The sequence below is a fragment of the Mesocricetus auratus genome, unplaced genomic scaffold, assembly GCF_017639785.1.
Source record: "Mesocricetus auratus isolate SY011 unplaced genomic scaffold, BCM_Maur_2.0 Super-Scaffold_100022, whole genome shotgun sequence".
Classification (NCBI taxonomy): Eukaryota; Metazoa; Chordata; class Mammalia; order Rodentia; family Cricetidae; genus Mesocricetus; species Mesocricetus auratus.
Window position 1 is genome coordinate 36,631,882 of NW_024429203.1, and position 26,185 is coordinate 36,658,066.

Here is a 26,185-nt window from a genome sequence, read left to right on the forward strand (position 1 = left end):
AGTCTGGCTGAATTAGGGATCTCATGGTTCCATGACTCTGTCTCAAAAAGTAAGGTAGAGAGCAACTGAAGAAGATAATAACATCAATTTCCAGTCTACAAATACACACACAGTCATGCACATATATACACACACAGTCAGGCACACACATAGTTACATATACACACACAGTCACTCACACACACTGTCATGTACATACACACACAGTCATGTACACATACACAGTCATGCACATACATAGTCATGCCCACACACAGTTATGTGTACACATACAGAGTCATGCACACAAAGAAATAAGACAAGTTTTATTCTTTAGATGAGCACAGTGATTGAGTTATTTTTACTTAAGTCTAATCTATTTTCACTAAACAAAATGGCAAAATAGACTATCCAAAATAAGGGTAGAGAGATTAGGAGCACTGGCTGCTTCCAGAGCTCCAGAATTCAATTCCCAGCAACCACATGGTGGCTCACAAACATCCATAATGAAATCTGGTGCCCTCTTCTGACTTGCAACACACATGCGAGCAGAACCCTGTATACATAATAAATAAATAAATTTTTTAAAAAGAACATTCAAAATAATCTGTTAGGGCCAAGAGTTTTAAAAAAAGACAGTAAGAGACTAAGACAACAGCATGCTACTATTAGATAAGTAACATATAAAAACAGTCAACTCTGCCATTCACTCATGCCCATCTTGAAATACCACACTACCCTTAACAGCTTTGGCAGAATATGTCCACAGTGTAATATGCCATGCCAGGAATTTGTTACAAGACTCATCATTAAACATTAACAGAATCTGGTGATATCAAAATAGACAATGATTCCCTGTGTGGCACAAGCAATTCTGGAATTACCAAACAAGTTATAAAAATGACTATCACATAGCTTTGCCTGTATATGGTAGTTCTAATTAGTTGCCCACCCAAATGATGTTTAGTAAGTTCCTTTCAAAATGCAGTGATATTGTTAGGTTTATTAATAAGAAAACCCTTAAAAATAAACTAAGAGGAAAAGAAGGCAGAAAGTGAGGAGAAAGAAGAGTGACGAGGAAAATGTCACAGAAGTTTTAGATGGATGGAGTCTGGCAAGGTCCAGAATAATTTGATACAAATTCTCCCTATCAAGTCAACTTGGATGTCTTAGGTTTCTATTGCTGTGACAAAACACCATGACCAAAGGAACTTGGGGAGGAAAGGGTTTATCTGGCTCACACTTCCACAGCACTGTTCATCACAGAAGGAAGTCAGGACAGGAACTCAAACACGGCAGGAACCTGGAAGCAGGAGCTGATGCAGAGGCCATGGAGGGGTGCAGCTTACTGGCTTGCTCCTCCTGGCTTGCTCAGCCTGCTTTCTTGTAGAACCCAGGGCCATCAACCCAGGAGTGGCATCACCCACAATGGGTTGGGCCCTCTCACATTGATAATTATGAAAATGTCCTACAGTCTTGTCTACAACCCAAGGTTACAGAGGCATTTTCTCAGCTGAAGCTCTCTCCTCACTGATGGCTCTAGTTTGTGTCAAGTTGACATAAAACTAGCCAGACACTGGTTAATCAACACATTTCAATAATAAGAGGCATGTCTGGGCATTAAGACAGAAAAGGAGGTGCTGGGGAGATGGTTCATGCTCGCTGTGCAAGCATGAGAACCTGACTCTGGATCCCCAGTACCTGTAACAGTCTATCCAGGGGATGAGCTCCATAATCATGCCTCAAAAAGCAAAGTGACTATCAAAAGGAGAAAGGCAGGGTCAACCTCTGACCTCTATATGTACATGTATGGGCATGCTTACCATCTCCCACACACACATTTGCACACACGCTTACACACGTGTGCGCACACACACAAAGACAGAAAAAAAGAAAATCTATTTTCCCTTGGCATTCTGCTTTTCTTTTTTTTCGAGACAGTGTTTCTCTGTGTGGTTTTGGAGGCTGTCCTGGAACTGGCTCTGTAGACCAGGCTGGCCTTGAACTCACAGAGATTCAGCTGCCTCTGCCTTCGAGTGCTGGGATTAAAGGTGTGCGACACCAACACCCAGCTGCCTTTTTTTTTTTTGATGAATAAATTCAGTAGTATGTACAACATTCGAAGGAAAGAATGTGACCCAGGAACACTATACCTAGCTAAAATGTCACTCAAGTATTAAAAACAACCATGAATATTCTCAAAACCAAGAGACGCAAGCATCTTGAAACACAGAAGTCCTCTTGGTTTTGACAAAGTCCCTTCAGTGAGAGCTCATCCAAAACACAGAATATGGGTGTTGACAGTATGTAGCTCAGAGGCAGTAAATGCTCATCCTGGATTCCATCTCCAGTTGTGGCAAAAAAAAAAAAAATCCAACAATTTGAGAATCGTAAATGCTAATGTAAAGCGGCCTGTGTTGAGGTGGAACCAAAACTGGAAGGATGGGAACTGAGCATTCAGCGTGTCCATGAGACTCCATTAATATTAGTGACTTAGTGATGGAGAGCTTCATTACAAATTCTCAGACTTCAACAGCTTTCTTTAAAGTGTGTGTGTGTGTGTGTGTGTGTGTGTGTGTGTGTGTGTGTGTGTGGTGGCCTCTGGGATCAAATTTAGGTCATCAGGCTTGGGAACAAGAGCTCTTACCCACTGAGCCATCTCCAATAATTTTTTAAAAATCTAAGCATTGAGGTTTAAAAAAGGTGATCTTAGAGGATTCTTTTTAGAAGGGTAGCCTTCCTCCCTTCCTTCCTTCCTTCCTTCTTTCCTTCCTCTCTTTTTCTTCCCTTTTTGGTGACTGGGATCAAACACAGGGCCCCACACAACTCAGCAGATACTCTACCACTGAGCTTCACCCCCAGGCTCTAAACATACTTTGAAGTTGGCAAGTCTAATTTGTTTTTCTGTTAAATTCAAGGAAAATGAAACTTTCCATTGCTTTAACAGCATGCTTCCTTTCAACAGTAGAGTTCTAAAGGAAAATACACTCTGAGTTCGAAATAAGCAACCTGAAGAATCCTTCTGCTAGCTGCAGGCCGCAGGAACGGGGAGGCCGGCAGGGCAGGAGAGACTACACTCCACAGTCAGGAGTCTTCATCCTTCTGTCCCTGAGTGGGAGGAGCCCTCTTCTAGGTTAGCGCCTATGAACCCCTCGACCTCCCATTTCTATCTCCTTGGGCAGTGGAAACAGTCTTGGCAGGGGGTTCAGGATTAAGAACCCCAGGGGGAAACAACTCAGAAGACAGGAAGGTAGAGAAGGGAAAGGGAATCAACTCAGAACACTTGGTTCTGTGGCTCCACGGGAAAGAGCTCCTAAGGAGTCGGGGTGCCAACTACAAACCTGTCCTTTGCCCTCATTTCTGCCCATACCTGGTATTTTATTTTCTTTGATTCCTTTGCAGTAGCCATTTTCTGAGGCACATTGAAGGACTTCCCCCTCCTAATGCCAGCGTGGAATCAGACTTCCTTTTAAGGAGGACACACCCACGAGCTTTGAGAAAGAATGACTTTGGCATAGGCCAAGCTGAATGTCCCCAGCATTCCGAGCAGCTTTTCAAGGAGAGTACTTGATCCACCGGCAACAATACTGAGACTCAGCTTTCAGTTCCTTGTCCCCCAGGACTCAAGGCTAACTGTATGTAACCGCCTAAGATCTTGAAAATCTCTGGCAACCCTGGGGAAAGAACCTTTTGTAAATAGAGTGGCCTTGGCAGAAAGCCAGGCCACAGAAATGCGGAGACCTTCCTGGTGACACGATCTTTGTATCTAATCAGGTTGGGTGGGAGTCAGGTGCCAGACCACCTTTCCTGACTTATATGAGCTATCGACCATTTTACACTCCAGAAGCTAAACGTTTCTCACTCATTTTTACAAATTGTTTTTCATGGAATTCCTGCAACCAAACAAACCTCTCCAAAGTACAGTTTTGAAACTGTCTCTAGTCCTCCTCACAGTCAGATACAAGGTCTCCCTCCCTCCTTCAACCTACCTGGCACTGTATTTGAAGCCGTCTCTTGGGGCCTATGAGTCCTCACCAGGGTGCACTGTACTGGGCATACTCAACACAGCTTTGACATAAGTTCTCATTTGCTTGGCAACAGCTGTTTCGATGCCCAGCAAGAAGTAAACTGTTGCCTCCCTAACTGATTATTCAGTGGCAGATGGGCAGACACACAGATGTGATTCCAGTTGGCTTCATTTTATTAGTTAGGAATCAACGAGAAAAGCCTGCTACCATTAAGTCTCACTGCTAACCATTCTTCTACACTGTCCAAAGTCTCCCTGCCCCATCTCAGAGCAGCTAAGCCCAGTGCCACTGCTGGAGAAGAGAGGCCAACCTTTCCAGGGACCAACACCCTAACCCTGATCTTGCCTTGAGTTATGTTCAGTTCCCTGTCTTTGCCTCTGAAACATCTCAAGGGCCAGGTATGTGTGGGAAATCTCTTTTATACACATTGTATCCTATCAAGTGCAGCACGGTTATTCCTGGGTCTGAAACCAAGTTTCCTGGGTGAGTGCATTTAGAAACTGAGAAAGGAGTCATTTACTATCCTTTCTGCTACGTTGCCCAACTGCTGGCAGCAGCATCTCTTCCGCCACGTGGTGGTGTTCCTCCCTGGCCAGAAATCAGTCTCAGTAACATCATGAGCCCGAAGAAGATGCAATGCACTGAAAATTGCACAGGGTGGGTGTGAGGGTGGGGACAGGCAGGGCTGGTAAGCAAGTGGCAGCAAAGCATCCTGGGCGCAAAGCTTAGGTAGCTTCTCGCAGAGGGTTAAAGTGGGACAGGCATGGAGAGTCTCCCTCAGGTTTGTACTCCTGGCACCTAGCTTGCCTCACTACGGTCCCAATGCTAAGCAGAACCAACAACCAACATGTCCCCCTTCGGCGGCAACCCAGCTCTTCCCTGCGTTGTCACAGTTTTGCTATTGGATGTCATTGGTTCCCGCCTGGAGCTGCCCTTCTGTCACCTGTTGCCAACCATTCAGCTTCTTATCTTGGAGACTTTCCAACGGGCTTCTGATCCTATCACACTTCTTCTTGTTTGTTTGTTTTGAGACAGGGTTTCTCTGTGTGGCCCTGGCTGTCCTGGAACTCACTCTGTAGACCAGGCTGATCTCAAACTCGCAGAGATCTGCTTGCCTCTGCCTCCCCCGTGCTGGGATTAAAGGTGTGTGCCACCACTACTCGGCCCCCATTACACCTCTTTAATTTGATTAATAAGTATTCCACTTTCTCCATACAGCTATAGTACCTGCCTACAGACTTTGATAGCTCTGGATAAACTCCCTCACCCCAATCCACCAAACTTTAGGTTCAAATATCCAGACACAGAGAGCCCTAGATCCCTATCACTCATGGGTGAAAGGCCTCTCAGGTGAACCTCCAGGTCCCGCAGGCTCTGACAGTGTGGAACCCAGTTTTTCTCCTCCTCTCCGCCTTCTCACAGACCTCAATTTCCTAAGGGGGCTTCCTTTACCCTCCGATTCTATACTTCAGTTTCTGAGCATACCCAACATATGGAATGCATCCTGTCAAAATTCTTATGAACAGAAGTGAAATAGAAATAAGATTGCAGCTGAATAAATAAATATTGGCCTAACAGTTGTCAAAGTTGCCCACTTGAGACAAAGAACCAGAGTGCAGGGAGAGGGTCTAGCCATGACGTCAAGCAGTGGGCTTCCAACAGTGTGCTCCATGGTCTCATGAGCACTCTGTAGGGTTCTCAACGACAAGACCTGAGTGTATATGAAAAAGGAGTAAGCTGAGCAGGTTGAATGTTCTGGAAAATGTGAAATAAAATCATAACTTCTTCCAAGTCCCATGTGTCTGATCCCAGCTCACTTTTCCTGTCCCTGTGTAGTGCAATGTCTTTCTTTCTTTTTTCTTCTAAGATTTATTTACTTATTATGTATACATGTGCACATGTATACATCTGGTGCCCAAAGAGGGCACCAGATTTCATTATAGATGGTTGTGATCCACCATATGGTTGCTGAGAATTGAGCTCAGGACCTCTGGAAGAGCACTCAGTGCTCTTAACCTCTGAGCCATCTCTCCAGCCCCAGGATAGTGCAATTTCTATGACTCACAGATTCTCCAGAGCTCTCTCTAATCTTGCACATGAAGCCTTGCCCCTTCTGACCTTCCTTTCCTTCCTAGGAGCACTGCTAATCTAAGTCAATATGACACCCTCTTAGAAGCTGCCTCTCTGTCCATCCAGGCTGGGCAGGGGAATTTCTGCAATCTAGGCCTTTATGGCTTCCTTCTGCCCACACATTAGATACCTGTGTCCTGTGCAGGTAACACTGCCAAGGGAACATAACAGAAGAGATATTGTAATCAGAGTCATTGTGAAAACACAGGCATGAAGGGTGATTAGTGAGACAGGCTCCCTACTTGTCACCCTTGCTGCTCACTGCTGGCCCTGTTTGTCCACCCCACGGATACCCAAGAAGACAAGGCTGGGCCTGTTTGCACTCATGCACCAATACTAATAGAGAACACGGCACACTCCAGGCATGGCTTGATGGCTGGCTGAAACAACGCACTCCACAGGCATGGTGATCAAACGTCAGTGACCTGAGGACAGACCCTAACCCCAGTTTAAAGCCACCTCTTGTGTGCTCCCCAGCATGAGTTACATGCCAGCTCAATGGCAAAGGCCAGGGTGGCTTATTTTGACTTGTGGCCAAAGGGAAATTGTGGGTTATTTATGGCACTAGGATCGGTGAAAAAAAGTTTTTCCATAACCACTAGTTTAAAAACAAAGCTAAACAAACAAAAACAACAACCAAAATTGTCCCCTGGTCTCCACATGCATGAGCACACACATGCACTCTTGTGTTCATGTGAATAACATACACACACATAAACACAATTCATATTGTACTTGTACAGATTTTTAAATAATCATTCCTAAATATTAAATTAAAAACTATTTACATGGCATTCATATTTTTAGCATTATAAGTAATTTTTTTAAAGGCAGGGTCTCACTATGTAGCACTGGCTAGGCTGGAACTTGCTATGTAGACTAAACTGTCCTCAAACTCACAAAGATCTGCCTGCCTCTGCTACCCCAGTGCTGGTATTAAAGACATCCAGGCTTATAAGTAATCTTGAAGTGGGTTAGAGTTTGCAGGAAGATGAGCACATCTCTGGGGGGTTGGGGAGATAAAACATCGCCTCTATTATGAAGGACTGCATTATCATGCTCAAAGAAATGAAAGATTACAAATTAAAGAGGTTAGTATAAAACAGACAAAACCTAATGCACAAACCATACATACTTCATACTAAATTGATTATACTTATAGTTACAAAGAATAGCCTAATTAAAATATTTCAAAATGTAACCTAGCTAGGAATGAAATTGATAGTATATCAAGATCCAAGTTGAGTTTTTCCTCCTAAGAGCCAAAATCCAGTTCAAAAGAAAAGACATTCATTTATCATACTAAAAGACCATAGAACATATAGAGATGATTTCTAACATAGGCATTGGCTCTTCCTTGGACTACATCAAGAGAGAGACTGATTGCCAGAAAATGAAGAGTTATTTTAAATATGGTAACACATACTAAGTGAAATAATACTGCAACAGATTCTTACAGAGGGACAAACGCTTCAAAGGAAAAGCAAACAGGCCTCCAAACTGGCAATTCACAAAGGAAGAAATGCAGGGGCCAATAAATGGACAGAAAGTCTTTTGATCTTAACAGTGAACCAAATTAAGCCGCAATATACGCCGAGGAATCCGGCAAGCGGGCAGGACTCCTCAGAGACTCAGGAAGGAAGCAAGCTCCTGCAGTACACAATCTGTAGGTCAAAGGGTGTTGCAAATGAGAAAACGCTTTCTGTTGCCACCAGTTTCCCAAGGACTACTACCCCTATTAGGCAGAATCGTAAGCAAGTAATCCACTTCTGAGTGGTCAAAAAGTCTATTTATCATATACTACCTTACTGGCTAAGCAGGAAGAAACACGCCCTTATAAAGTGACCCTACCTGCAAGTATATTCACAAAGAAACTGAAAAGAAGCATTCAAAATCAGTAATGGCAGCTGCCGTGTGAAGGAGGGCCAGTGTGGAAAACTAAGTAGATGGAAACGGAACAGAGATGGCACTCTCTTTTACTTAGTACAGATGTTGTTTGTGAGCTATATAAATATATCCCCTTTATACACATGAAATCGAAATACTCTAACAAAAATAATTACAAGTGAATTTTTCTTTTTCTTTGTTCTTTGTATATAGATAATTTCAAACAGCATTCCCCGATGACATAGTTTCGACTTTTGGGACACCATTTATTTGCCCCTTAATACCCAGCCTTACTGAGATTCCCTGGGGCCCCTGAGGAAAAATCCATTCTTAAGATTTCTAAAATTTGATGGCCTGTACTAAAGCGTACTGTTTTTACACCTCACTTGCAATGGCACTCTGAAAAAAAAATTTTGTACTAAAGACATACTAGGTAAGAGTGCAAGAATGATTCTGCAGCGCCATGTATATATTTCAGAGGGGCATTAGAAACGACTACAGGTCAGCGGACCCCTTGTTGAATGACAAGCTCCCTGAAGCTCCCACCCCTGGCTCCAAGATGCTCCACTCACTTGGTCTGCGTAGGTTTGCGATGGGTGGTATTGGAGCAAAAGATGTTGGACTTGCGCGTACCGTCGAGAAATTCGCGAACTGAGTTGTCGCGGAGCTCTGCCAGGGGCCGGGCCTCGTGCTTGACATACCACTGGTGCGCATCGAAGCACTTGCGGCACATGAGTTGCTCACATTCGAAACACCAAAAGTCAGCCGACTCTTTGCAGCGGGTGCACGCAGCCTGCGCATCTACGATCTGCCTGAACACCGCCAGGCGCCGCTCCAAGCTCTCGAAAAATACGTTATCCAAGGCTTCTGCATTAGCGCCGGACTCAGGCGCCTGGCAGATGGGGCACTGCAAGCCCGGCGCTTCCAGGCATCCAGAGCACAGCGTGTGCAGGCAAGGCAGCAGCTTGGGGCACTTGGCTTGGGTCTGGCAGCCTGGGCAGCGCAGAAACTGGAATTCCTCCTTCATGGCCTGCTGGTGAATCGAAGAGGGAAATAAGGCCTCGGGAAAGCACAGGACTCCTGCTCCTCCCCCTCCCCCACTGGTCTCTGGAAGCTGGAAAGGGTAGGACCTCGCATTCCATTCCGGGGAGTCACTGGGTCATACTCTGGCTTATCAGCACCCCAGTTCCTCATTTACTCAGGCCTTGCAGCCCTCACGGCATCATTTGCTGGGCACCTATTTACTTATCACTAAACTCACTAATAGGTCCTGAGATACAAGACTGGATACATCTTTGCCTTCAAGGACACACTAAAGCACCAACCTCATTTAAAGTACTTATGGTTCTCCAAAAGTTAAGACACAGAACTAACATACGATCAGAACTTCCACCTTTCATATATACTCAGAAGAACTGGGGGAAAATTCTAAGCAGATATTTATATACTAACACGCCCGCCAGGTAGCACTAACCACAATAGTCACAGCGACCCAAGTGCCGATTAGCACATGAATGCATGAACAAAATGTGTCTGCACATGTAACGGAATATCATCCAACCTTTAAAAGGAATGAAGTTCTGATTACATGCAACAGCACAGATGAACCTTGAAGACATTATAAGTGAAACATGTCTCCCATAAAGTAAGAAATATTGTGCAATTCCATTTATATGACATATTAAGAATAGTTAAGTTCATAGAAACAGAAAGTATAACTATTGTTTAAAGGGTATAAAGTGCTCAGTATAGTGCCTGGCACATGAGAATTACCCATAAATATTAACTAGTATTGTTAACCCTTAGCTATATAGCGTTAATAATTAAAACGTTATGGCAATGTGGTATTATCTGAGCTTTTGTGGAGGGGGGTTGGGGGAGAATAAAGACTAAAGGGATAGAAGTTTCTAAGTATGGCAGGTTGAGGTAATAAAACTTCCAGGAGGACCAAGAGCTAAGCTTCCTTAAGAGAAGTGACAAGAGGACATGGTGGTGCACACCTTTAATCCCAGCACTCAGAAGGTAAAGACAGGTGGTTCTATGAGTTTGAGGCCAGCCTGGTCTACACAGTGAGCTCCAGCCCTGCCAAGACTATATAGTGAGGCCCTAGCTCAAGAAAGTGAAACAAAAAATCCCTAAACCTCATACACATAGAATAAAATAAAATGAAAATCAAAAGTCAGAGACGCCACATGAGCGGCAGTGGTTTTTGCCATGACAACACTTTGGTTGAGGCCAAGTTTTACTTGTTTCTTTTGTATTGTTTCGAAACAGGGTCTCGTTGTGTCGCCCTTAGTAGTCTTGAACACTCTTTGTAGAAAAGGCTGGCCTGGAACTTACCACCATACTCCAATACCTGTATCTAGAGTACTGTTGCTCTTGGCATATGTTACCACAGCTGCGGGTGAGGGGTGGAAATGATTTTGTCATGTTTGGGACATGCCTTTAGCTTCAGGCTAGAGCAAAGGGGACTCCTGGCCTGGCCTTCTCCCTGGACGTTTTTCATCTGAGGTAGAAGCTAAAAGACAAGGCTCTAGGGGGTAGGAGTGGCCCATCTCATTACAATACAACTATCCCCATGGCTCCCCTAACTCATCCTGGTTACTCTTTTTATTCTCTGCTAACCGTCCTACCCCTGCCCAGACAGGAGGGTCAGGACCTTGGTATCTCTCTAGGACACTAAGTTACCTTCTCTATAAAAACCTTCTTCATTCTCAACTCCTCCACCGAAGTAAACAAATAAAACCCTAACAGCCCTTCATCTCTTAACCCAGTAGTACCTCCGCGGGGCTCTGGCTGTGTTCATGGTCTTCGGAGGGGTCCTCTGGGGAAGGCATGGTGGGCGTAGGGGTCGGGATGGGTTCCTGTTGGAGGCAGGGAGATCCAAAAGACGCGGGCGCCTTCTGCATGGAAACCGGTGCAGTTTCGATTTCTGGATTGGGTCTGTGAGGGCGGGAAGTGAATCCCACACTTGAGCCAGAAAACTGAGCAGCCTGAGCTGTCCAGCAGGGAGGTACCCGCCGAGGACCCGCCCCCCAAGAGGAAGTGAAACAGGACTGGGGCGGGTCTAGGGGCGGAGAGGCTGGTTTTGAAGTCACCCTTAGGGAGTTACAAGAGAAAGATTGGCAAGTTTTGGATCCACCTCGGGTAGAATCAGAGAGGTTAACCAAACAAGCAAACAAGCAAGCCATCGGTGATGGCATAGCTCTGAAAGCAGAAAGATCGCGAGTTTGACTTCTCTACGAGAAAAGATCCTGCCACGCACACAATATGCATACTAGGAGAGATGCAGAGTTGACAGAGGCATTTCCCTATTCCAGATCTTCTGCGAGCTACTCAGCTCACCGCACAGTTTTCTGCTTCCCTATTTAAGAACCCCCACTTTGAGAGGCTAGTTCTTTATTAAGAAATACACCCCACTTTGCTCCAAATGAAGACTTTGACCCAGTATTTGGATGTGTCTGCCTGGAAAGTCATCCCTCAGCTGACAACTGAGCATACGGTAAAATGTCACCAGGATTCGCGGTTGTGGAGACACCTTAAAGGGAGATTAGCACCTGGAAGGGAGTGGAGGTCTGAAACACGAGAGCCTGTTTGGGGAGTAGTCAGGACCATTTTCAGATTTGAGATGGAGCTCCTGAAAAATTATCCCCAAGAAGAGGGGCTCGATCATAAGGCGTGAGATTGGTGAAGGGTTTGGTACATGGTGTCAGCTGTGTCTCTCTGATGACCTTGAGACAGGAAGCTTATGAGAAGTGACTGTGGGATGCAGAGGAGGACCTGGGTCAGGTGGAAGGACATTGGTGAAAGACAGAACAGGATGCTGCCTTCAGTGACAGTGGGTCTGGTGAATGTGAGTGGTGGGAAGCAGGGAGGCAGGGGGGAGAACTGGCCAGAAGCAGTGGAGAAAGCAACGAGATAGAAAGTTAGCTCTTGACCAGTGAAAAGAAATCCAGAACTCAGCAGACGAGGGAAAAGGCATGCCTACAGGTAGTCTCATTGGCCAGGGCCTTTGACTTCCAACTTCATCTATTCTCTCCCACTTTCTGGCTCTTGTATACATCCATCCTATGTCATGTTTCTTTCTTTCTTTCTTTTTATTTCTTTATTTTTATTTTATGTGTATTGGTGTCTTTTTTTTTTTTTTTTTTTTTTTTGGTTTTTTCGAGACAGGGTTTCTCTGTGGCTTTGGAGGCTGTCCTGGAACTCGCTTGGTAGTCCAGCCTGGTCTCGAACTCACAGAGATCCGCCTGCCTCTGCCTCCCGAGTGCTGGGATTAAAGGCGTGCGCCACCAACGCCCGGCGTGTATTGGTGTCTTATGCCGTGTTTCTATATGAAACAGATCAGAAGGGATGATAACAGGTCCCTGCTTTGGTAAATTTAGACTTGGGGTGAGGGGGTGCTGAAGGGAGACCCAACATCCTAGAGTCTATGAGGAGCCTTGAAAGTGTCCCATACCTCCTTGACCTCTAAAATTGGGCCATCAAACTAAGAACAATAAAATGTAGTGTGCAGATGTTTCTGTCTTATTTTGTGTTTTATTTCCTCAATTTCTTTATCATGTGATCTAACATCAATTAAGAAAATATCAATGGTTATCATATTTAAGTTTGAGACACTAAAAGAATGTCCCTCAAGGGACATTGCCACCTATTCTAAATTTATAATGTATTTGAAGTTGTATGAGGGATAGTCATGTTAGGTGTAATTATGACATTGTTAAATATATAATGTATTTGCAGTTGTATGAGGAATCTTTATGCTTAGGCATTACTATGACCTACTTACTGTTTTCATTTGAAAATTAATCACAATATAAGGAGACATGATTGTGAGTCAAGTTGACAAGGGGTGGAATTATGATGGCTCTTCTTGGTTTCCAACATGACTACATCTGGAATTAACTAAAACCCCACTCCCAGTACCAACTTGTCTTCTGTTTTTTATTGCTGTGATAAAACACCATGACCAAAAAGCAAGTTGGGGAGGAAGGGGTTTATTCTGCTTACACTGCCACATCATGGCCCATCGATGGAGGAAGCCAGGACTGGGACTCAAACAGGGTGGGATCCTAGAGGCAGGAGCTGATGCAGAGACCATGGAGGGCTCTGCTTGCTGACTTGCTCCCAGTGGCTTGCTCAGGCTACTTTCTTATAGAATTCACAATGGCACGGGCCCTCCCACATCAATCATTAATTAAGAAAATGTTCTACAGCTTGTCTTCAGTCCAGTCTTATGAAGACATTTTCTCAATTGCAGTTTCCTCCCCTCTGATGACCCTAGACTGTGTCAAGTTGACTAAAATTAGCCATCACAGTAGTCATGGGCAGAGGGACTTGGAAACGGGCTATAGCAGGAATCTAGGGAAGCAAGATTGGGAAAGTTTCATTCTTTGTTGGCTTTATAAAATGGCTACCTGGCAGCCTCCCCAGCATTGCAGTATATTTGCTCCCTCCATAGGGCTTTCTAAAGCCATGAAAAGACAAGTTACCTCAAGTACCTGGATCAAGGGACTGATGTAATGTTGTGATAGTTCTGCCATCTTATAGCTCTGTGTTATATTCACCCCACCCCCTCCTCCTCCTCCTCCTCCTCCACTGCTACCTCCACCACCACCATCACCACCTTCATCACCTCCACCTCCACCACCATCATCATCACCTCCCCCCCCACCATCACCACCACCATCACCTCCACCACCACCATCACCACCTTCATCACCTCCACCTCCACCACCATCATCATCATCTCCCCCCACCACCACCACCATCACCTCCCCCACCACCACCATCACTACCTCCACCACCATCACCTCCACAATCACCTCCACCACCATCACTACCACCTCCACCACCATCACCTCCACAATCACCTCCACCACCACCACCTCCACCACCATCACCTCCACCACCACCATCACCTCCACCACCACCACCTCCACCACCACCACCTCCACCACTATCACCTCCACAATCACCTCCACCACCATCACCTCCACCACCACCATCACCATCACCACCACCATCACCACCACCTCCACCACCATCACCTCCACAATAACCTCCACCTCCATAATCACCTCCACCACCATCACCTCCACAATCACCTCCACCACCATCACTACCACCTCCACCACCATCACCTCCACCACCATCACCTCCACCACTACCATCACCATCACCACCATCACCTCCACCACCACCACCTCCACCATGACCACCATCACCTCCACCACTATCACCTCCACCACCACCATCACCTCCACCACTACCATCACCATCACCACCACCACCATCACCTCCACCACCACCACCTCCACCATGACCACCATCACCACATGCTGCCATGCTTCCTGAGGTGTCTGAATGTGGAATTTCTCTTTTATACCAAAGTTCAGACCTGACTTCACCTTGTTCACAGTGACTTGGATCTGCCATCATTAAGCAAATAAGTACAGCGCTCTGTATGACAAGCTGTTTTTTTTTTAACTGTGGGGAAACAAAAACCAATTTGCCAAACATGCCCAGGAGGAAGCCTAAATCTGGAGAAAGCCCATCCCTCTGTGTGTTGTTTGGAGGAGTGCTGTGAGGCAGACGACATTTCCTTGACTCTGGAGAAAAGGCTCCTGTAATGCTCTTTTTAAGCCTCTCCTCCTTTCCTAAGGCCAGGTAAAAGATCAGGAAAGAGGTGGCAGAGGTGGCCGGGACCTTCAAGAAGCTCTAGAACCAAGGCCAAGTGCCCAAACTGTGCGACCGCAGTTCGGTCCTCCCAGCGGAGGTGGCGCTGTGGAACATGGTTGCGGACCCGGCCTGTTTCCTGCTCCTGTGCAGCCACTGTCTTTAGCGACGAGAGTGAAGCCGGAAGCGGCAAGCGAGGCGGGGCGGGGCGGAGCTGTAGCGGGCTGGGCAGGGCTGGAGGCCGGTGGAGGCGCGGGGCGTGTCCCCGGTCTGAAGTCATGTTCGGCAGGTCTGGCTATCGGGCGCTGCCGTTAGGGGATTTTGATCGTTTCCAGCAGTCAAGTTTCGGCTTTGTGGGTTCGCAGAAGGGCTGCTTGTCCCCAGAGCCGAGCGGCGTGGGGCCGGGGCCCGGTGAGTGGCTTCCCAGCACAGCGTACCTAGAGGGACTGGCCAGTACCCCCAGACCTGTACTCCCTGCCTTTAGGAGGAGGGAGTGCGAAGGGAATAGGATGGGGAGAGGATGCCAGAAAAGGCGTTGGGATGCTGCTACTTTGTCCTCCCTAGGGCCACAGCTGCAGCTTCGGAACCAGCGTAGCCCCATCTTCCCGAACCTCAGCTCATCACGTTACGGTTTTCAGGATAGCCCATCGTGCATAAAAAGAAAACAGAATCCTAGGCGGAGGAGGCCACGAGCAACCTAAAAGCACCTTCAGAGAAATGGAAAAAGAGTCACCCTAGGGTAGCAACGCAGGGACCAGGAGTCTCCTGTGTACTGGTGAAGATGCACAGAACAAAAAGGCAGGCCTGCAATCTCCCCATCTTGTTTGCTTTGGCTGTTCTTACTCCAGAGCCTTCTGCGGCTCCTTTGGCTCATACTTCTCAGCCTGACCTTGAAGTATTTGGGCCCTCTGTAGTTCTTCTGTATTGACAGTACATTGAACGCTTTGGCATTGGCGAATGAATTTCCCGTCTTCTGCCCTCTGCGTTTAGGATTGCCTCTGACCAAAGATTTCTTTCCTGAAGAGGTCAGAGTTTGGGACTTGGCCCTGCAGGCAGGTGCTCCCTGAAGGATAAAACAAATATTCTATCAAAATGCCTTCCTATCTGGGGCTGTCTGCTTAACAGCCATTTTCTTCTTGGTTCTCCAAGGGTTAGAATCTTTGTCTTTAGCCTCATCTTCCCAGCTCTTCCCTTCAAACTGCTTGAATGGAAATATACATTTTAAAAATTAGTGTATTAAAGTGGGAGTAAGGACTAAGCTAGAAAGGGACACTTTAGTCTCACTGTGACTCTTATTGATGAACAATGACCATTTTGGCCTTTTTCATTGAGGCCTTTTCTCCATAAGGACCCCTTGAAAGCATACTTCTGGTAAAAGAGGAATGTGCTAACAGCAGCAGTGTTAGTTCCACCCAGCGTGAGTGTTCTCTCCCAGGTTTGGATGGACAATACACATTGGAAAAGGAATTGTTTATTCTTGCTATGTGTTCTCAGATTCAATGGCTCTTACCTGGGAGAGAAAAGCCTTATGTAGGGTGTTGCACTTGAGACCAGTTAGTTATGATAGGTGGTCCCTAACCAGCTATGGGGAGCCTCCTAAGCAGAAGACAGGTAAAGTGTTCGCATGACCCACTGTACTCATGGGATACTGTACTTGAAGTTGTCTTGCCAGGCCCATCTGGTATTCTGTGGTTGCTTCTGCTCTTTCTTCCCCAGATGCACCTGAGAGCTGGTCCTCCTGTCTCTGCCATGGCCTCATCAGTTTCCTGGGGTTCCTGCTGCTGCTGCTCACCTTCCCCATTTCTGGTTGGTTTGCTCTCAAGGTAAGTCTGGCTGGATGCTGTTGGGGAGTCGGGAGACGCAGTGAAAGGGTTGGCATTGATGAATGGATCCCCCGTATTTAGCCCCTTGCCTCTAACTATTACCACACCTCTATGAAACAGGCAAGGGCAGGGTTGTTTAATTTTTGAAGGCTTATCGTGTCAAGTTGTCAACTTGGCATGCCTATAAATAGGGCACCTCTACTAAGGAACTATCTCCATCAAATGGTCAGTGGCCATGTCTTTGGGGACATTTTGCTTGCTGAGTAGTGTAGGAGGGCCCAGCCCGCTGTGGTGCCATCCCTAGACAGTTGGGCCTGAGCTAGTTGAGCAAGCAGAGGGTGTGGGGCAAGCCAGTATGTCATTCCTCCAAAGACTCTGCTTCAGTCATGCCCTCAGTTTCCTGTTGAGTTCCTGCTTTAGCTTCTCCCAGTGTGGTCTGTAGCCTGCACACCAAATGAACTCTCTTCTCCCCAGTTCCTTTTTTTTTTAATTTAGGTTAGAGACAATCTTATTTTACATATCAATCGCAGCTCCCTCTCCCTCCCATCCTCCCATGCCTCTCACCGACCCCCATCCCCAAGTTTCTTTTGCTCACAGTGTTTATGACAGCTACAGGAGAAACTAGGACAGTTCCCACCCTTTCAATGAATAAACTAAGGTCCATACTTAACCAAAGTCATCCTGGGAACCAGTAAGGAGTAGAGATAAGTTTCTGAGTTCTGGAATCTAGACACATACCTTTGCCTTTCTTTCAATTGGACCTTTCTTTCTATTGGACCTTTCGCCTAGGTCCAATTGAAAGAAAAACGCCCAGCTCACCCAGTGGAACTCAGGCCTTAATTCTCATAAGTGGTGGTGCTTCTAGGAAATGAGGAGAGATATAGCTGCAATTGAGCACCACCCCGAGAGCTCCAGTGATGTGAAGCCCAGGCAGGCCTTTCCCTTGGCATGGCCCTAGGCAGTGAAGTCAGAAAGCCTCTGTGTTTGTGTGGTCTAGAAAGATGAACCCAGATCCTACTTCTATAGTGCCACTGAAATAAATGCCCTGTGACCATGGATGGGTGGCTTGGCCTCTCTTGCCTTTAGTTCTCAATTTAGATTTAACTATTTCTCGAGGGGCTCCAGGGAGCTGAAGGTGGTGAAGCTGTTTGCTCAGGGCATTTGTTAGAGCAACCAGGCCTTTTCCCCAGCTAATCCAAGAGCAAACCGTTCCCTGGAATGAGTCATGATTAGCTTCAGGCCACAGATGTAAAGTTTCTCTGGCTCAAGTCAGTACATGCAGTGATTGAGACATGGCCCGTTACTGAGAACAGTGTTCATATTACAACCCTTTCACTTGTGATCTCTGAACGAGTACCTGAGTTCAGTGTCTCCGAGCCTGGGTTCTCTCATCTCACATAACTAAGTGTACTGGTATTTTTGTCACTGTGATCAGTGACCATTGGGAAGTCAGTGGCCCTCAGCTTCAGAAGTGTCAGTCCTTGGTTGCTTGACACAGTGTGTTTGAGCACAGCGTCACAGTATACCACAGGAAGTCCTCACCTCCTGGCAGAGGAAAAGGAAAACAGGAAGTGGCCCAGTTTGCCTCTGGCCTTCCCACACACCATACACACCAAAGGGTGAAGTAAGGGTCTGATCAGAGAGGGATCTGGAAAATGACATTGGCCAACCTAGACAAACCCCTTCCAAACCCTTTCTTTTGATATCGTGAACAGGTCGTGCCCACCTATGAGAGGATGATCGTGTTTCGACTGGGCCGGATCCGTACCCCCCAGGGGCCTGGCATGGTTCTTCTCCTGCCCTTTATTGACTCCTTCCAGAGGGTGGATCTGAGGACCCGAGCCTTCAATGTTCCTCCTTGCAAGGTGAGGGCCTTCTCGGTTGCCCTGCACAGAAGGAATGGGGCCGTGCATGGTGAATTATGGGTATACCCAGGCTTTGAGCCATACCTGACTCCTACTTGGAGATACCATTTTGTCTTTGAGGAGCTAGCTGCCAGGCAGGTGGGTCAGTCTGGACAGTCTCAATGGGTACGACCTCCCAGGAGCTCCTGGCCCTTTTAATGTCATCTCTATTGTGGTCTTCTGAAACAGTTGGCCTCTAAGGATGGGGCTGTGTTGTCTGTGGGAGCCGATGTCCAGTTTCGCATCTGGGACCCAGTGCTGTCTGTGATGGCTGTGAAGGACCTAAACACAGCCACTCGAATGACGGCCCACAATGCCATGACCAAGGCCCTACTCAGGAGGCCACTGCAGGAGATCCAGATGGAGAAGCTCAAGATCGGTGACCAACTCCTGGTAGGTGACATCTCACGGCTCTTGGCTCACTATATGTCCCAGCATTACCTCCTGAAAGGAATCTGGGTGAGGCCCCAAGTAGAGGAGCAGAGGTGACCCAGGCCGCACAACTTGAGCCCATGTACCCTGAAAAGAGGCCTCTAGTGGAGGTCCTTGGGCCTCTGCCCAGACTGCTGAGGTTCCACCCTTCACTGCTGCTGTGGTCACAGCCCTGGGCTTAGGGCCCTCTGTAGTTTCTGTTCTGGTAGCTGAGAGGATCAGGGCCCTCCTGGTGCAGCCACGTGCTTGGGATTCCTGCTTGTGCATTTTTATGGGCTTATTTTCTTGTTTGGAGCAGAACAGAGACTTGAGGCACTTGAATCTTTTTCCTGTTCCTGCTCTACATGTGTGAGAAATTAGGTACACTGGAATGTACCTGATTTACCTTCTTTCCTGTCTGTTTTATGTTCAGAGGCATGTCCCTCCCATATATAACTTCCGCTCCTGTGTGGCCTAGTTTTTGTCTAACTTCACCAAGCACCCCACTGAAGCAGAGTGAAATTCCTACTAAAAAACTACTTTTGGCCATAACAGTGGTCCTCATGGCACAGTGGTTGTTTCGTTTTGTTGTTTTTGACAATGCCAGTTGGGGATGGAACCCAGGGCTGTGGGCATGCTAGACAAACATTCTACCACTGAGCCCACGGGCCCCAGGCCCAGCATTTTATGACTTACAGAGTACTTATGCCTGCCCAACAGCGTCTCAGCTTCCCATCTGCACTGCGAGAAGGCCAGTGTTCTTTATTTTAATAGAGGAGGGGACCCAAGGCCCAGAAATTAACCCACTTGGTTCTGAGAACCATTCATGGTAAAGGGCAACTCTGGGCCAGAGCTACAACGCAGTGTTCAAACCAGTACAACTCAAGTCATGTGCTGCTACCAGATTCTTCATACAAGTACATCCAGTTACAATTCATCTTTAGAAAGATAAACTACTCTTAAACAGAGTTGCGTTGCTTTGTTGGTAGAGGGGCAGTTTGGAAGAAGCCCATCTAGGCTGTGAAAGTCACTGAGGGTCCATGGCCCAGGGTGCGTCTACACCTCCTGGTGGAGCAGAACTGGAAGGAAATCTCAGGAGCTGTGTTGTGTGTCTGTTACATGTTTCTCAAGTCCTGGTTCATGCAAGTGTGCATTTCCCGCTTCCCTTTCCCATCTGTAGGGGTTATGGACCCCCCCTCACCTCTTCCTCAGCCTGCCACTTCCCCAACTCTTCCCAGGCTGCATTTTGGCCAATAGCTTCTTGGCCCCCTACTGCCTTCCTACAGCCCCAGCCCTTGCTCTCTGCCCCCACTGCCTTCCTGCAGCCCCAGCCCCCACTGCCTCATCACTGTCAGGAGAGACTCCAGGGAGAACCTTCGTGTCCATATGTGTCTATAGTGAGTCATCTAGAGACGTCCAGAAAGACCTTAGGAAATGACGGACATTTCTTCCTTCACTGCCCCCAGTTGGAGATCAATGATGTGACCAGAGCTTGGGGACTGGAAGTAGACCGTGTAGAGCTGGCAGTAGAGGCTGTGCTGCAGCCACCCCAAGACAGCCCAGCTGTGCCCAGCCTGGACAGCACCCTCCAACAGTTGGCCCTCCACCTGCTGGGAGGGAGCATGAACTCAGCAGTAGGAGGTGCTCCGTCCTCAAGACCAGGTAAGGAGTGTGGAGTGTTCATGGCTCATCACATAGTAGTTTTTTCTCCCAGTCCCCTTCGCTTAGCTGGTTCATTCTACCCCATTTCTAGAGCTGACTGGAGTGAGGGCATGGAGAAGAGCCCAAGCATGCAAGTGTGTAGAGGCCCTGGTAGCTCTGTGGGAAGATGCTCTAGTCCTGCAAGAGTAGCCAGGAAGAGGGTCATGCTGCAGTGCAGGCCAGAGTGTCTTAGACATGGTTTAGGAATGCTGGTTGGGAGTTCAGAGGCATCTCAGGCGAGGAGACAATTGTACAGGGCATGAAGGGCTGTAAGAAGAGGCCTCACAAAAGGTTTGGAGTGATGCTGACCTTTGCAGAGCGCTGACGTGTTCTCTGTCTTCCTCCTCAACCCTGGCGGCCACCAGTAGACACCTTGGAAATGATAAGTGAAGTGGAGCCGCCTGCCTGTCATGCTGGGGCGGGGGCTGAGCCCAGCCCGAAGCAGCCTGTGGCTGAGGGGCTTCTCACTGCCCTGCAACCTTTCCTGTCAGAGGCACTGGTCAGCCAGGTTGGGGCCTGCTATCAGTTCAACGTCATCTTGCCCAGTGGCACCCAGAGTATCTACTTCCTGGACCTTACTGCAGGTGTGGCTGTCCCCTCTGTCCTTCCCTTCCCACTTAGGTTGCTTGTGCCCAGCCCCGTGGTCCATTAAAGACTGTCCCCTGCTCCTGCCACCTGATTGGAATGAGCCCATAACTACAGCCTGAGCTTTTGTCTCTCTGTGATCAGCAGCACAGCTCAGTCAGGTAACCAGGAGCCTCATAGGTAACAGGCTACTGCATACCAGGCACTGTACTTAACACTGTGACCTTGTGAAGCAAGGTTATCATTCATAAGTTTGCAAACAGAAGCAACAAGAAGTCAGTCAGACTTGAAGTCATTGACTACAACCTGTCCTACCACCACTGTGTGTATGGGGCTGGGGTTAAGTCTAGGCCACACCCCCAGCTGTAGAACTTGAAGTAACCAGTGATTGCTGTTCCCAGTGGGATGTGCTACCCTCTTCTCCCCACAGTGTATCCTCCTACTGATGCCAATGCTTCCTCCCAACAGGACAAGGCCGAGTGGGACATGGAGCACCTGATGGCATCCCTGATGTGGTGGTGGAGATGACGGAGGCAGACCTACAGGCCTTGCTGTGCAGGGAACTGCGGCCCCTGGGAGCCTACATGAGTGGGCGGCTGAAGGTGAAGGGGGACCTAGCTGTGGTCATGAAGCTGGAGGCTGTCCTTAGGGCCTTGAAGTAGCAGTGTTGGTTGTCCATCCATGACCTAACCCTGAACCTGGTGCCAAGCCAGAGAAACCTCTTGGGATAGGAGGAGTTGGTCTGGGCCACAGAAAATTGAGGCCTGAAGATGTTTCAGGCCCAACCAGGAGCCCAGGAGGCTGGGAGACATCTGCTGCTGGCCAGTGCTGAGTCAGGTGCCTGGCGCTTTTCAGCTGTGGTGGTGCTCTGGACAGGCCTTTGCGTATTCGATCCCCAACAAAGTGCCTAGTCCTGAGCTTGCTACAGAGTGAAGACACACAGCCCAGCCCGCTGATAACCTGACTGGACAGACAAGAGACACAGAAGCAGCCTGTGTATCCCCCGTGTGAAAGACCAAAGCGCATGGACCGTGACTCTGACCCCAGGGAGATCAGACAGTAGGGAAGAGCAGGGAGGGCGGGCCCCCAGAAGCGGGTGCTGCAGTGGGGCCGGCCAGCCCCAGCTTGCTACTGGCAAGCCAGACAGGCTAGGAGGGGAGGGCATGGACAGAGGAGAGTTTGTCTTTCCGGGGGACTGCTCCCGAAGACACCTGGTCTCATTCCTCAGTTCCATCCTGCATGCTTGAGGAGCTGGGCTCAGGGCAGCATGTGGGGAGAGCCCTGCTATCCTGTGCTTACTAGAGGCTTGAGAGCCTCCGACAAATAAATGTGGCGTTTACAGTGTGCAGTGGAGAAGCACAAGCTGGCTGTGGGGCGTGGTGGCGTAGGGAGGGTCTATAAGACCCTAAGCCCAGCCAAGGGCCAAGGCATTTGACTCAGCATTTGAAGCTCTTCCTTCTGGGTGTCTCACATCCCTGAAAGTCAGCGTGAGGTAGCTGTGGGTTGCTCTGTGTTTCTTTTTATAGTGAGGAAACAGATTTACCAGGGAAGTAGGACATGAATACAAATACTAACTTACTGGAGAGCAAGATGAGGGGCTCTTAACATGCTCAGGAGAGGAGTCGGAGCCACTGTGAGCAGCCCTCTTGCTGCCCTCAGATGTTGTTGCTTCCCTGGCTGATGAGAGAGACCCAGCTCGAGTCCTGGCTCTGGGCTCAGCCTGCTTCTGTCCCACTGATAGGGCCCAGCTCAAGGCTAAGAAGTGAGCGTAGTGTCCTAGAGAGGCTTGTAGAGGAAAACCAAACACCAACCCAAGCCCTCGGCTTGTCTTCTGCCAGTGCCAGTCGTTTCTCCTGGGCCCTGCACTGTGTCCCTCTGTCTGTTCTGGTGCCAGACACTGTCTTGCATCGTAGGCCTCCACCTGGCCTGGGCACTTCCCTCAGAGCCTCCATGGGCCCCACAGACAGTGGGGATCCTCTTGCGGCTTTCTCACAGAGGCTGGGTTCCCGAGCCACTTCTCTGGGCCCTGCTGGCTCCCCAGTGTCCCTTAGAGCCCTTCCCTCCTGGCTGAGCTCCCTCAGCTATTGATAAATCACTCTCTTGTCTTCTCCCCACCCCCAGAATACAGCTATTGCCACTTGATATTTTTAAAGGACTAGATTTTTTTTAACAAAATAAAATATATTAAGGTAAAATGGAGAGCATCATTCTAAGTTGGACAAGCCAACAGAAAATAAGAGAACCCCAAGAGAAGGCCCAAGAATCAGAGACCCCTTTGTTTTTAGATTCAGGAGTCCTGTAAAAGTACAAAACTGAAAGCAATAGCATGTACGCAGGGGGCTGGTGTGCCAACTGCTTCAGCCTCTGAGTTCACGTGAGCTTTGCTCACTTGTTCTGGAGGAAGGACCTTAGTCTCCTGGTGTCCTCTGTCTCCCCCACTCCTCCTTCTGTGGGGTTCCCTGAGCTCTGGGGGGAGCCATTTGTCTCTAAGGTCTCACTCTACACAATGTCTGGCTGTGGCCTCTGTTTCTGTTCCTATCTGTGCTGCAGGAGGAAACTCTGATGATGGCTGAGCAGGCACTGATCTGTGAGTGTAGCAGAATGTCATTAGGAGTCATTTTATTGTTATTTTTTTTAAAGACCAGTAGTATTAGGTTTTACCCTAGGTCTTTGAGCTATCTGGACTCTGGTTCTTGGCCACCCAAGCAGAGCTGGATATGGGTTCTATCTCTTGGAGTGGGCCTTAAGCCAAATTAGACATCAGTTGGTTATTCCCACAAGGTTTGTGTCACCGTTGCCCTTTATATACTACAGGCAGGACATTTGTAGATCAAAGGTTTTGTAGTTGGATTGGTACCTTTCTGTGTCATAGACATTAGAACTTGAGGAGTGAAGGTTCTATATGAGCACTAACTCAACCCCTCCTTGTTCAATGAATTGAATGGGTGTTGTCTTTAGCAATGGGGCCTTGCTGTCAATTTGTGGAGAGCAGCCTATTTTCTTGGCAACAGCCTGGATTGTTTAGGAATTTCCTATGGCCAACAACTCAATTGGGTGAAACCCAGTCTTGGCCCTTCAAGCTTCGTTTGGTGACAAGAGATGGCCAATAGGGGTTCCATATCCCTCATTATCTAGACTTCCTTAGGATCACCTTCACATATTGTAGGAAGTTTCCACTGTACTGTTTACATAACACCCCTCAAATGAGCTTCGATTCTAGCTGTCTTTCCCCTTGTTCCCTCTCTCAATCCCGTCCCCTCCCCACCCGATCCTCCTGTTCTCCCCCCTCCTGCTTCAGCCCTCCTTCCAGGGAGATCCACATTTCTCCTCCCCTCCACCCCCATTCCCATATGCCTTACTTCTCTGGATTGTAGCGTATCATTTATTTAATGACTAATATCTAGATATAAGTGAATACATACCATATTTATCTTTCTGGGTCTGGGTTACTTTATTATTTTTCTCTGGTTCCATCCATTTGCCTGTAAATTTCTTAGTGTCAGTTTTTTTAAAGAGCTGAGTAATATCCCATTGTATAATTATACCACGTTTTTTAATCCATTCCTCTGTTAAGGGACATCTAGGTTGTTTCCAATTTCTGGCTAATATGAGTGGAGCAGTAGTGAACAGGGAAACCACTTCTTTTCTATGTTACCATGCTTCCCCACTGGACCGTTACCTCCCTGTAAGCATCCTCCTGCCAGTGTCCTGAAGGACTGCTTCACAAAGGAACCTAGGCCTCTTTCCATGATCCCTCATATACAGATCCTTGGCAGCTGGCACTGTATCCCAGGCAGAGTAGGCAGTGACAGGAAAGATGAGATCATAGCTTAAGGAGAATTGAAACTGAAACTCCCCCGCCCCCCCCTTTTTTAAAAATGAACTTTTGATTAACGTTTCTGTTCGGGAAATGGAAACTTATGTGGATGTCTGTGTGGGTATAGGTAAGACCTACACCATTACTGTATCCTGAGTGGGTACCTCTCTGGATGTGGCTAGCACTCTAGAGATGTTGCTTACAGGCTCAAATGCCCCTGGGCCTGGAACACAGGGCAAACTGGGCATTCCACAGGAGAAGGGACACAAAGACACCTAAAGTGTCAAGTCAGAATCTTCCCTGAGCCTGCCATTGGGTAGACCACTAAAAGAGGGAAAGACAGGACAAACGGACACCCGTGTTAGAGCACAAGGGGAAGAGACTGGCAGAAACCTAATTTGAGTAGATGGAATCTGAAATATGAAGACTCTGTGCAGGGAATTTTGAGGAGCTAGAAAGAGTAGTTATCATTATGTACCTACTGTATCCCTGTAGTGAAATAGAAACAGTAACTATAATTGTATGCCTACTGTATCCCTGTAGTGAGCTATAAAGAGTAGCTATTATTGTATGCCTAGTGTATCCCTGTAGTGAGCTAAAAAGAGAATCTATCATTGTATGCCCACTATATCCCTGTATTGAGCTAGAAAGAGCAACTATTGTATGCCTACTATATCCCTGTACTAAGCCAGACACTTCTATTCTCCCCTCAGAATAATCTAGTGAGTAAATGTTAATGGTTATTCCTTGCTAATTGATATATAAATATTTACAATGTGGTATTTGGGTGTCATTTTAAGGTAACTTTCCCTCTCCCTCTCCCCTGCCGTGCGTGCGTGTGAGCGTGCATGCATATGTGTGTGTGTGTGCATGCATATATGTGACAAGACTGGGTACATAGCCCCATCTGGCTTATAACTAAATATGCATTCCAGGATGACCCTGGACTTTCCATCCTATTGTCTCAACCTATGTGTAGGATCTTAGGCATGTGCTAACTTCTGTAAATCTTGAATTGGGGTCTTAGTTGTTTTTCATAACTACTGTGGGGAGGTATTTGATGGAAGTGATTTAAGAGGTTACTGTACCCAGAGGAAAGAGCCAGGGATTAGTGGTAATTTCTAGAGAAAGAAAAAAAAGGTACAGTGAGAAGAACAAAGGAGTAACGGAGAAAGAGGGAAGGAAATATAGGAGGTGGAGGATCTGGGTGCATGCAGGAAAGTATTTACAGTCCAGCCTCTC

General features: G+C 47.5%; 2 protein-coding genes across 8 annotated transcripts in view; one reads left to right on the plus strand and one right to left on the minus strand.

Moving 5' to 3' along the window:
• The window catches only part of Pml (PML nuclear body scaffold), a 36,172-nt gene extending 25,141 nt beyond the window's left edge, over positions 1-11,031 (minus strand). For 4 of the 5 annotated variants that reach the window (XM_021226872.2, XM_013112979.3, XM_013112980.3 and 1 more), the window contains exons 1-2: positions 10,805-11,028; positions 8,597-9,057 (exon numbers count right to left, since the gene is read on the minus strand). In XM_021226872.2, the coding sequence (XP_021082531.1) occupies positions 8,597-9,057; positions 10,805-10,933 (590 nt within the window). In that variant the 5' untranslated portion in view covers positions 10,934-11,028. Of the gene's footprint in view, positions 1-8,596; positions 9,058-10,804 lie in introns of all 5 variants that reach the window. The other variant, XM_013112978.3, reaches the window with a different exon arrangement.
• A 3,885-nt stretch (positions 11,032-14,916) lies between these two features.
• Positions 14,917-25,725, plus strand: Stoml1 (stomatin like 1). 3 transcript variants are annotated; one of them, XM_005069614.4, is made up of 7 exons: positions 14,917-15,113; positions 16,419-16,525; positions 18,241-18,390; positions 18,619-18,822; positions 20,307-20,502; positions 20,907-21,125; positions 21,595-25,725. In XM_005069614.4, the coding sequence occupies exons 1-7, from the start codon at positions 14,981-14,983 to the stop codon at positions 21,786-21,788; spliced, it is 1,203 nt and encodes a 400-aa protein (XP_005069671.1). In that variant the 5' UTR covers positions 14,917-14,980; the 3' UTR covers positions 21,789-25,725. The 3 variants fall into 3 exon arrangements, with proteins under 3 accessions (XP_005069671.1, XP_040585698.1, XP_040585699.1); XM_040729764.1 differs by having other exon boundaries at positions 14,976-15,113; positions 15,267-16,525; XM_040729765.1 differs by having other exon boundaries at positions 14,979-15,113; positions 15,341-16,525.
• The last annotated feature ends 460 nt before the right edge of the window (positions 25,726-26,185 follow it).

What these genes read in the sequence shown, in the direction of transcription:
- Stoml1 (XM_005069614.4), top strand. Translation starts at nt 14,981, where the DNA reads ATGTTCGGCAGGTCTGGCTATCGGGCGCTGCCGTTAGGGGATTTTGAT. An exon ending in CTGGTTGGTTTGCTCTCAAG is followed by an intron (nt 16,526 to 18,240) that starts GTAAGTCTGGCT and finishes TATCGTGAACAG; the next exon opens with GTCGTGCCCACCTATGAGAG. An exon ending in CTTCCTGGACCTTACTGCAG is followed by an intron (nt 21,126 to 21,594) that starts GTGTGGCTGTCC and finishes TCCTCCCAACAG; the next exon opens with GACAAGGCCGAGTGGGACAT.